Genomic DNA, 12,155 nt, shown 5'->3' on the forward strand with positions numbered 1-12,155 from the left:
CACACACACACACACACACACACACACATTCCCTACAGGCCTAGGTCAGTTACAGGAACATTATGGTGATTATCCTTTAGGGACATAGTCTTTAACAACCTCTGCCATTCTGTGGTTCTCCCTGAACTGAAAGGTGAGCCGAGACATTATTCTTTCCCTCCACACTGTTCCCTCCCTTGGTCTCATGTTCCTCACTGAAAAAGTGCAGCCCTGAAGAAAAAAATTAAAAACACAGCAATGGGTAGCCTCAGTCTGACTCCCCCTCCCCTCCTCCTCCTCCTCCTCCTCCTCCTCCTCCTCCTCCTCCCCTGCATTGTGGCAGATGGGATATTGAACTCAGACTGGCTCTTGCCCCTGGGGATTGGGGGGGGAATCAGCAGCTTATGGTAATGGTGTGTAATTAGGAATGCTAGCCTCTTATTGTTTCTTTCCTTCTCTCCTCTATGTGGCAAAGTATAACTAAAGCTGGTTGCGAGCAATCTGAAGGAGTTTTAAGGTTACAGGTTATGAATTCATCTTGATAAACCAAACTCTGGCAGCAGCACAGGAGGTTTAAAGAAGGAGAATCATTGACATTTTGAATTTACTTGCTCTTCTCCAGAGTACCAACCAAGGAGCGCAAGAGTAAGCTTAAATGTGTAGATAATTACAATTATAAGCAATTTCTAATAATGAGGTCATAGGTGGAGGCCCTAGTTAAGTTCCACCCCAGCAGCTGCTCAGAGGTCAGTGTTTATAAAGTATGGGTCTGGATGTGTTCACATACTGTCTTTATTTCTCACTTTTAATCCCTGAATTTATGTCCCTGTGTAACTGAAGAGAGAAATAAAAAGTAGTGTTACCAACAGGGCCAATGGAGGCTGAGATTTTGAAAGGCTTATTCCCATAAGGAGGAAAATGCTGCCTTCAGGGGCACTCAGGTAAGTCTCATTTTCAGATGTGTGCACTGATGTGCCTCATGTGGACTGTAGGGGGACCGTCTATTTTCTTAATGCAAAGAGGACATGCAATGTCAGATTTATTATTATTAACAATCAATATTATTGTTTTAGAGCATTACTATTATCATTTTAATATTAATTCACATACTAAAAACCTATTACTGTTATCAGTAATGATAATATTGATATTATCTTATCGTTGCGTCTTGGCCAGGTTGTCATTATCAATGAGAATTGGTTCTCAATTGACTGGTTAAATAATGGTAAAACATAATTAATATCATTATTAATATGTATTCTATTATTTTTGTCAGAGTAAGCTGTTAATTGATGTAGTAATGACTTCGACATTTTAAATGTCAAATAAATCTTTTTGAATGAAATAGTCTGGTCGGCGATAAAGTGAAAGATTGCTTATTTCCGATGGTCTTTAAATGCAGCACAAGTATCCATGCAGGCAGTTTGCGAGAGAGAGAGAGAGAGAGAGACAGAGAGAGAGAGAGAGAGAGAGAGACACACACAGAGAGGGGTAGAGAGACATTTGGGGAAGAAGAGGGGAGGAGGAAAGAAGGGAAAGGGAGGAGGAGGAGTAGAAAGATCCGGAGAAAAAGTTTGAAAGAAAACGAGAGACGTCTCAGTGGCCGGCGCGGTACAAAACGAATAAGTGGAGGTTGAAACCGAAGGCTCAAACGGCTCATAGTCTCAGTGTGTGTCTGTGTGTCTGTGTGTGTGTGTGTGTGTGGGTGGGTGTGTGGATTTTACTGCTGCCGGGGAGCCGCTGGGCACGCGCCTGCTCCTGTGTGTCGTCGGGCGGATTAGATGAGTTTGACTTCACGATGAGGAGCGACCCGGTTCTGTTCACTTCCAACAGGGGTGAGTGGCTCAACCTGGGGCTTTTTCTTAGCAGCTGGAAAGCTCTTTAATTCACACCAACATGTGTGTCAGGAGGTCCCAGCGTCTGTATTACACTGTATTACACTGTATTACACTGCATTACACTGCATTACACTGCATTACACTGTATTACACTGCATTACACTGTATTACACTGCATTACACTGTTTACACGTATTACACTGTATTACTCATACTGTATTACACTGCATTCCTGTTTCACTACATTACACTGTATTACACTGTATTACACTGCATTACACTGCATTACACTGCATTACACTGTATTACACTGCATTACACTGTATTCACATAGTAATATCCACATAAACCTACCAAGTCTGGCTTTCATGAGCTGCTAGAGTTTGCACCGAACATCTGTACCTTATATTCCCACCTCGTTTGCTCATAACGGTTTTGGTTTGCTGTTCCTGCTGTCATTATTAATGTCTCTGTGACATTTCATAGGATTGTATTGTGAATATTGTACTTTTACTTGAAGATAGGCTGAACTTTTCTTCCAACTTCAGTCATATTAAGGCTACAAGTCTCATTAAAAAAAGGTTTCCATCAAAAGTAATGACTTACAAAACTTCACTATAAAATTGCTACAATTGTATTCTTTATTTGACAATGTGTTTGGATTAGCCAATGGCTAACTGTATTAAAGAAGGGTGTCGTTGAAAGCACGCGCACACACGCACGCGAGCGCACACAGCACCACGCGCTGAAAGTATCCCATTAGGGTGAAACTTTATTTAGAGCACTCTGTGTTCACATATTGGAAGAGCCAGTAGTGACTTTTAAATGAATGCAGAGTTTCAAAATAAAAGGTAGTGTTGTTCTTCCCCGCAGAATGGGAGGGTGTTAGGGAGAGGAGACTGTGGAGAGACAGTTGGCTCCTGACAGTGTCATTAGGGTTGTGGGAGGTTGCTTAGTGTTTATGTTGTATGCACTTCACGCCAAACTCCATTCAATCATTTAATGTGGCTTCACTTCATGCAACAATGCACGCTCATAAAAGTGAAGCAAGACCTCTGCATGGGACTCCTGTCCTCAGGAGTTAAGACTTTAAGCTATGCATTCCAAGTCGCACTTAAATTGATTAAACTGAAACTTTTAGACTGACTTCAGGCTGCTCATTGCTCCTTCTCACCACAGTGGCATTTAGTGGAATGATTATTGGATTAACGGGAGAGCTACATAAACATGCAGGCCACATTGAAGAGTTGATAGTGCTCGAGTCTCAAGTGCTCAGCGTAGAATTTCCCTGCAACAAAGGTAGCAGTGTCTTTTGACAGAATGGATGGTACATACAGTGAGCAGGCTTCCCCCTCACCTTCACTGACCTCCAGTGTTAAAACTCTTTTCATTCTTCTTTCTATCGTTGTCATAATCTTACATCCTGACATGCTGCCTTATAACTTACTGTGTAGCTGGTGCTAACATATGCTTTTATATCTATTTTTTAAATATTTGTGCTGTAGTTTTATCCTTTCAGTTTTTTAACAAAGCCCACTGTTATGTAACCTAATTCCTTGTTTTCTAGCATTGTGACCTTAAAAACACGTCTGGTTTTCATTACCTCATCGTTGCTAGACAACAGATCCAGATACATCAACAACAAATATGATCTTGCATGCTTCACGGAGACATAAAATAAGGGATAGTCTGTACTGTATTGCTTTTGCTGACCTATGGGGTATAAACATCTGCCTCTGTGCCCATGTGGCCTTGATTTGAAAACTCTGACTTCTAAACTTGCTTGTACCCATTCTGCTTCCCCCAGTCGGTCTTAACTTCTTGGATTAGACTTCCAGGCCCACCTAAATGCTAATGAGGTGAAATGCATTGGTAAACATATGTATATAACCAGTGGTATAGGTCTTTTATTTTCCTTCATCAGGTCAGATTCCATCCACCTCAGCAGCTCTATTAATAAACGTTATTAAAAGCATTGCTGTTCATTCACTTAGTTTATTTTCTATCATATTTCCCAGCTCAGCAAATCTGCCAGTGCTCAGTCAGGTATTACACAGTCCAGGTCAACATTGGGGTAACTCCACACTGCAGCCAGAGGTTTCCTAACATGATCCTGGAATGACAACACAAATGCTCCATATCTCTTATGTCTCCTACTTGTAGCAGTGAATGGAGTCCTACAATAACAGGACCTCCGCTAGCAGCTGCAGGGTATCAGGTAGCCCGGCGGCGCTCCTCTGCCTGGCATTTGGTGAGGTTCTGACAGACATCCATTGTGTAGACGGGTTGTAATCACATCTCAGCGGCACATGAGAATGTAGCAGATCATGTTTTGGTTTTGGATTTGGACGAGGGTTAAACCGATGTGAGTTTAAGGCAACCAATATGCAGGTATGTAAACCCAACCCAGTTTCCCAACTCCCAACATACTTTGTTGAAGGTACATTTAGAGGAATCAGGAGAATACTTTTTAGGGGGAAAGCCATTAGTTAATCGTTAGTCTTTTTTTGGTTTATTGGTGGTACTTTTCCTTGTAATGATTGAGGCCTTGAGGTTATAGCTTTAGGCAGCTTTGTTCTGTTAGTATTGCTGTGGCCAAATTTTCAAGCAACTAATCACAACATAGTTTTACTTTTAACCATTTCCATGCCCAATAATATCCCCTGTGTGCCCATAAATATGTTCTTTACAGGCTAGAAAAATATTTATGGGACACAGTTAAACCCAAGCTACTACTGATAATGGTATGTTCTGACAAAATCTCAATGTTGGTGCCTTGTCCATCACATGTGATCAGAGCATCAGCAACAGCTTAGGCCGATTGATTTGATATTAAGTGAAACACCGGACCAGACCGGTAATACAGAATGTTAACACTAGGAGTCGCATGAGTTTGTGACAGCGTAATGTAGTAACTTTAACAGGGCAAACGGGAGCTAACTACGCACCACTCTGCTCAGCTGGGATGCATACTCTGCTCACGCTACGTGTGCTGAGGACAGAACTGAGTATTGTAGCATCTGCTAACTACAGGGTTGACATCAGTGGGAGCTGCTTCTTGTTTCTTCTTCAGCATGACAAATGCTGGCTCAGACGGTTTGCACAAAATCAAACAGGTTTAAGCTCGTACACAGGCTCTGAGCTACACAACTGGAAAATGACCTAACCCTTGCGCTGTCATACCAGAAGGTGAACTGGGAAATTCACTAGCATGTCGTATAAATATGTGATGGTTTGCAGAATGCTGCCTTTCCTTTGAAATGAACTAATTGCTGACCAAACCTTTGCTGTTAGAAAAGTGTTTGAGCCCTACGAAGTCCAATTCTTGTACTGGTTTATTGAACCCTGACTTGCTTCTCACTCCCAGTTGACTCGAGCTAGTGGAAACACTGCAAGCTACTTTGGCGAGTCAAGGATCCCTTTCAGCAAGTCCTTGCTCAAGAGATCTCCCACTTATGGGGTACCATGTTTTGGGGGCAAAAATGCGCAAGTGTTTAAGTGTTTATTACCATATATTATTGCAGCTTTCCTCACGGAAACCCTGACTCTACAAGCAATTAATGGGTGTCTGTGATGTGGGCAGAATGGGTACATGGTGTCACCGTTCTGGCCCATTTGGCTCTACTCTAGAGTTGGGGGTCACTTTCCGTCTCGGCCTCATTCAGAAAGCCCATTCTCCCCAATGATGATTTAAGTTTAAAAGCTTTCATGTGTCAGACGTGCGAGCCTCTCCTCCTTGGTGGTTGGGAGGACGTAGAGAGGAGAGATGAGGAGAAATGAGTTTGTAATCTCTCCCTCCTTCCCTCCGAAGCCGGCCTGTCAGTAAGCTGGCATGGGGGAACAGAGACTTTAATTTCGGGCCGACTAATCATAGCCCACCCGGCCGTCCCCCTGTGTCAATATCCATCTGGAAAAACACAAGGAGAAAGAGGGCGATCTCGGGCCAAGCTCGAGCACATGCCAAACAGGACAGTTTCATATGACTTAACTGGCAACAGGCCTACTGATTTAACATCACCAACCAACCATTTATGTTTGGACTCCTGCCTCAAAATGTAAAACTAACAGTTGAAACAGTCCTATTTATTCTTGGCATTGAAGGTTACCGTGGTAATTTAGGTCCATTAAGAGAGGATCATTTCTGATGAGCCTCACCAGGCGTCTTTAATAGGCTTATTGTTGTAATTGGATGAGCCCGTTAGCTTGTTAGGCTGTCTGTCTGCCTTGGACCAAGCTTTTAGGATTACAAGACCAAAGCTGCATTGGTAGCTTATGGTGTGTGGTGTAGCTAATGTAGCCGGGGGCGGGGGGGTATGTGCAAGAGGTCTGTCAGATTAAGGGAGGTCTGTCCTCCTATAGAGACAACAACAGCAACAGAGGAAGGGCTGAGGTGTAGCTTTGGACACACTCATGAGCGCACATCTTGTTTGCATATCTAATTTCTATGTGTTTAAATGCTGTTCTCGTAAATCTCCCGCCCGAGTTGTTCTGACGCGAGAACGTGACGCAATTACCTGACTTGTACCACTTATAGCGTTCCAGTTTGTCTTTGGGCATTACGAGTCAGAAAGAAGTGCAGCAGCTGTCTTGTTATTGTTTGTGGCTCTTCTAAACAAGCTCAATGTGAAATAATAATGGTTTTCTAGAGACACTAACATTTCAAGTAATTCCGTTATTGCAAGTCTTACTTTTCAATAATATTTTGCCATTTTTCGCCTGTCTCAATTTCAACAAGTGCTGTGGTGTTTCCCTCGAGCCACCAGGGGCAGTCGCAGGCTAGTGTTATTGTTAGCTACATTAGCCTATTTAGCAAACCAGCTAGAAAGCAAAACTTTACATTGTACAGCAACACCGTGCAATGCATACATTGGTGACCGGACTAAAGCAGCAATGTAAACAAGTGTGTAGGAGCATTTAAAATTAACATTAAAAAGACCAATGTTGTTCAAATACAAAGAAAATACATCTCAATATGGGCGCTGCCATCTTTGTTTTGCGAGTCGTACGTTCCCCCTCGTTCAGCTCGGTGTACTGTGAGGAGCCCCGAGTGGGACGGCTGAAATTACGACCAAAAGGGGGTGTGTCTCGGTAAAATGTCGCGAGATAGCTGCGAGATTTACACTTTCCAACTCGGCCGGGGGATTTGAAGAGACAAACAGATAAGACTGACTGGTCCCTGCAGATCTCAGGATTTTGCTGGCTGTAAATGCCTGCATCGGCTGGGATCAGGGGCACAGTTGATTGACAGTCTTTAATTGGCTGATAGAGAAAAAAGAGAAATGAAAGATGACTGTATGGGACACAACAAGCGTAGACCCACTGATGAACTGATTAACACTAGGGATGCATTCATTAACTGAACTTGGATTAGACTACCTGCAGAAACCTATTCCTGATATCAATGCTTTCTTTTCCCAAAACTTAAAATCTGAACTGTATGGAACTCATTGGGATCATTCATGTAAGCTAACACGAGGCCCAGGAGGAGCTCAGTGCATCCACAGTGTAATAGTTCCACTGCCCTGCTTCTATCTGGGCTGGGTTGTTATGTAATCAGTGGATGAACTTGATGATCCCTTGCTAGATTTGCAACTTCTTTAACCTCACTAATGAAAAAGTTCTGTACAATGTGACACTCATTTCTCACACCCAGGCAGCTACCATTCCCAGTCCAATCAAGGAAACCACATATCCTCTATTCCCACTAGAAGATAGAATCCCAAAGCTGGAGCTTCCCTGTCTCCCGTTTACCCCACCTCTCTTTCCCTGGCCTGTGGTTTTTAGCTGAGCACCCTCTAATTATCTTTTTAAAAGAGATACCAAAGGGAGCATCATCGCTGTCTGTCTGTCGCTTGCCATTGGACAATCCCTCTTTCTCCCACCCTACTTCCTTCACATCTTCTGTAAACCTCCGTCAACACTGGCCTATCCCTCCATCTCTAACCCTGTCTCCCCCCCCCCGCCTGCCTTCAGATCAGGGTTTTGCAGATGTGTATTTGCGGTCAGGGAAACATCTGCTCTTACGGTAAACCACCTGTACTGTTCGATAGCAATCAGCCTCGCTCTGTGATGTTCGCTTGGCATGTCCAATGGAACGAAGAAAACACACAAACCTCATAATTACAGACCTGAGAAACGGGGAGAGAGCGAGACAGCTTGTCTTTCATCATAAACTAATGCAGCGTCGCCCGCCCTCTGATCTGTTCATAACTCTCTCTCTCCTGGTGTTTGTCCAAGTCGAGGCTTTACAAACCCCTTTATGAAACATTTATGACTGGTATTATTGCACGACTTTCACAGCTTTTCACCAGCAGTGCAGACCAAATGTACCAGGACATTTTCCCAAGCTAGAAATAGAATATGTAGATTGTGAGACAAAAAAAGTACATGAGATTTTAAGTCATCATGAAAATGCAAATGGGAGCAGTTCTGGTCATGAATACCATCGATAAGCAATATTAGTTATTTTCCACTGACCTTTCAAAAGTTAATGTTTTTTAAATGTAATTCCATTTATCTGCAAACATTGTTTAGAGCTAGGTAGAGCTACAAGTTGTTTAGTCTTGAAAAGCAGGATCAGTTATTGATTTGACTTTGGAAACAGCAGTTGAAAAAGCATTTATCAGCAAAAATATTCAATGTATAAATGTATAGTGAATCCTGACATTTGAGAAGCAACTAGTGAATATTTGGCATTATTGCTCCAGTAAACAATCGAAACCATTAGATTAACCAATCTGTGGATCAGCTATCAATAATAGACTAATTGCTTCACATGATTTTTGCTAAAAATACAGACTCAATTTCCCAGACTAAATGGTAAGGAAGTAGTGAGTCAGCTCTATATTTATTAGCTTTGGTGTGAAGTTCAGGCACACTGTAATTTAACAAATGCTATGCGAGCTGTTATCATCAGTGTTGGAAATGTATGATGTTTTTACTGATAAACCTTTTTGTGTGTGTGTAGGTACTTATGTAATCATGTGTCTGCTGTGTTTTGGTGGCACATTGGAGGCTGTAACCATGACGATTCAAGACCATAAACCAACCTCAATTAAGGAAAACCGCCATCGTACTGTAACACTCAACCCACAATGCAATTAAGTTTCCCAGAACCCCAGAAAGTGCTCACCGAAGATGATTGGGCGGTCGGCTCATTAAATTGGGCTTCTCATGCATCCGTTGGCTTTGTCAGCACTGTGTTACGCCTGGGGGAGGCATATATCACCTGCAACAGAGAAGCACACCAGGTGCCACAGCTTAGAAATGGAAAGAGTTTTAAGGTAGCTCGACATTTTGCCAATTGCAGTTTCGCAAACAGATTTAATGTTGGCCATGGATCTGGCATTGCGTGCAACAGAGATGACATGCCATCTGCTGATCCATCTTTAGATGTGGATTTGAAGATGTTCTGGAGCTTTACAAACGGTGTCCTTTAATCATATTCCAAAAATAACCACCTGAACAGGTCATTAAGTCAAGTCCTGAGTCTTGTTTGTAATAAAGCACAAGAGGAAAACTCCATAAAGAAAGGGTGGTTTTACTGTTGGTTTTTTAACCCTTTTTAAATTGGAATAAGCAAGGTGGCTCAGAAATGCTGTTGTTTGGCATGCCATTGTCACGTTCTAGTGCCGTTTGGATGGATAGAGCGTCACTGATGCAAGGATATAAGAAGCACGTTGAAGCAGAGTGTTGTCCGTATGGAGGCAGTCAGATGTATGGTGCATTCAAATGCTCCTTGGATGGTTCCATTTCCATGTGTTTATGAGCTTTTTAATGTAGTTGGTTGTACACAGATACAGTATTTTGTTTTTAAACAGTGAATATCCATTTTGCTGAAAATACCTAAAGCTTGGTATTAGTGATTTCCAGTCCAAGGCTTATTGCTGCACCATTACATTCTCTAAACCCACTAAATATTGCCTTACCTGAGTTAATGCTCATAAACAACTTTTCTAACTAACTTAGGTCACTGTATGTGGACAGCAACTAATGGTTAGAACCTAATACCATATTACAGAGGAGCACAAAATTTATATGCAATACTCAATTCATAAAAAGTTTATTGCGGTCAACCATCCTTTACTTTCTTCCGCCATGGTTCAGCGTAATGTGACGTGAGACGTGAATTTTTTGCACACTTGCACAGTGAGATCTCTGCATGTTCCAGTTTTACTGAGTGGTGACACTGAGAGAAATGGTTGCACGTCGTACCAGCTCTAAGAACAGCCCCATACTAGAGTGATTTGTCTCAATGTGTGTTGTGTGGAGATGCTGAAATGGGCAAAACTACATTGCAAGAATATGAGAATTGATGCTAGTTCCTCTTTGGCGAGTCGGTCTGACCTTCACGGTGTTTGCAAACCCTCACTTATCTAAGTAAACTGACAAAGAGCCTGTGATGATCAACGATGACTGGCGTGGCTTTATGATGATGATGGTTTGTAATTAGCAAGACACATTTTCTCAAGGGAACCAGTGTGTAAACTCAGTGAGAGACACTGGTGGATTTACTTTAATGATGTGTGTGTGTGTCTGTAGCACCACAGATATTCCATGCTCAAATTATGACACACAATCTTTTAAGCCTTGTTAGTCTGTGTGTGTGTGTGTGTGTGTGTGTGTGTGTGTGTGAGACAGCTTGTCAAATGCCCAGACTAAACACATCCCCAAAGTGTCCAAGACCCTGTTGGTAACAAGAAACAGACACCTGAAACACACACACACACACAGAGACAGACACCTAGAGTGGGATAGCATCTGTCAGTGGGCTGTCAATCACTACAGCTGTATTCTGGGAAGAGGGCAGAAAACCCTCCTCCCTCTATCCTGGCTAAGCATTTTTTGCAGCGACAACAACAACGGAGCCTCAGGGTCTCAAGTTTTCTCCGAGACCCAAATATGACCCCGTTGCCTTGCACAAACACACGCACACACCTCACCCAGGAAAAACCCCTTTGTTCTGAGCTCCGGGAAGTGTGAATACCTCACAGTGAAAACATCCCTCGTACATGTCTAGGTGTTTTCAGTGGGTTTGCATTTGTCTGTGGGTGTAGGGATTAATTGTTTTTTTTGGAAAGAGCTGCTATCATTTGTCATGCAAGCCTAGTGTTGACACAGCAAATGCGGTTAGAGGCAAATTATACAGCTAAGAATATGTCTCATGTAAATATAATTGAAAGTATATGTTTGCAAATGTCAGACAACTGACTGACAAAATGTGTTTTGTTCTGGAAAAAAAGGATTTGCACCATCCAAAGTACTGCAAAAAATGCACAAATACATGCCCATTTTCCTGCACAATGGAGTTGAAGTATTGGCAAAGTGAGGGAAAGGATAAAGAAAATGCTTGTGAAAGGGGGAGTTGAATGACAGACAGAGAAAGGGAGAGAGACAGGAGTGAGTTTTTGAATGAAGGGCGTGGGTTGTTTGTTTGCACGACGAGGTACTTCTCTGCTCGCCCTCGGGCCTTGTGTGAGGGTGGTCCTCCTCGCTCCGTGCCACTTCGTTTTCCCTCGTCATCTTTGGTGATCTGGAGAGCTTGCTTTAGGTTTTAATGAGACACACACACACACACACACACACACACACACACACACACACACACACACACACAGTTAGTTTTCTGACCACCCCAGTAGACGTAAAGTATTGCACAGGTTTGCACAAAGCACTATGAAACAGTAAATGGAGCAGTAAAGAGAGCTTGGCTGTTCTCGTTGTTGTATAAAAACAGGCATGGTGAAAGTGATCCAGTGTGTGTGTGTGTGTGTGTGTGTCAGGAGCTCTACAGTGGGGATGTTAGTGTGGCTTAGAGGAATTGTTCTCCTTTAAATAGAGGCTGACAGACTGGTTGATGTGATTGATGATGCTTCCATTTGACCATGAAGTGAAGTGTAAAGATGCTTCCAAAGCCCAGTGGAGGTGATGCTGTGAGTGCTTTTATTGTTGCTCTTAGAAGCAAAAAGGTAAAAACCACCTCAAGTGAGCGTGAAAACCTTTTTTCTACTGTTTTCAACAACCTTTTTCTAATGTGATACTTCAAAATGTGCTTAAAACTATGCTGATGGAAACACAGCTAATGTGACGGCCTTTATTTGATTGATTAGCCAACAACAAACATGCTTACATTAACCATAAACAATTTCTCATGTTATCATTATGTCCTCAAATTGTATGGTTTTTAGGATCAATACATTTAATTTGCTATCATATAGAACAAAGACAAGTTGCAAATCCGCACAGTTCTGATGCTCAAACCAGCAACCTTTGGCATTTTTGCTTGAAAAATGACTCAGACAGTTCATTGATTATCAAAATAGCTCAACGAATGGATCA

At 42.3% G+C, this 12,155-nt stretch overlaps 1 protein-coding gene across 3 annotated transcripts in view; it reads left to right on the forward strand.

Moving 5' to 3' along the window:
* Window positions 1–12,155, forward strand: part of afap1 (actin filament associated protein 1) — a 93,444-nt gene that overhangs the window by 33,457 nt on the left and 47,832 nt on the right. Inside the window, exon 1 of one of the 3 annotated variants that reach the window (XM_051375304.1) lies at window positions 1,462–1,814. The exons of 1 other annotated variant lie outside the window; for it this stretch is intronic. In XM_051375304.1, coding sequence (XP_051231264.1) covers window positions 1,778–1,814 — 37 coding nt within the window. In that variant the 5' untranslated portion in view covers window positions 1,462–1,777. Of the gene's footprint in view, window positions 1–1,461; window positions 1,815–12,155 lie in introns of those variants that run through there. One more of the 3 variants, XM_051375307.1, reaches the window with a different exon arrangement.

This window comes from Dicentrarchus labrax, unplaced genomic scaffold (assembly GCF_905237075.1).
Source record: "Dicentrarchus labrax unplaced genomic scaffold, dlabrax2021, whole genome shotgun sequence".
In the NCBI taxonomy this organism is placed as follows: Eukaryota; Metazoa; Chordata; class Actinopteri; family Moronidae; genus Dicentrarchus; species Dicentrarchus labrax.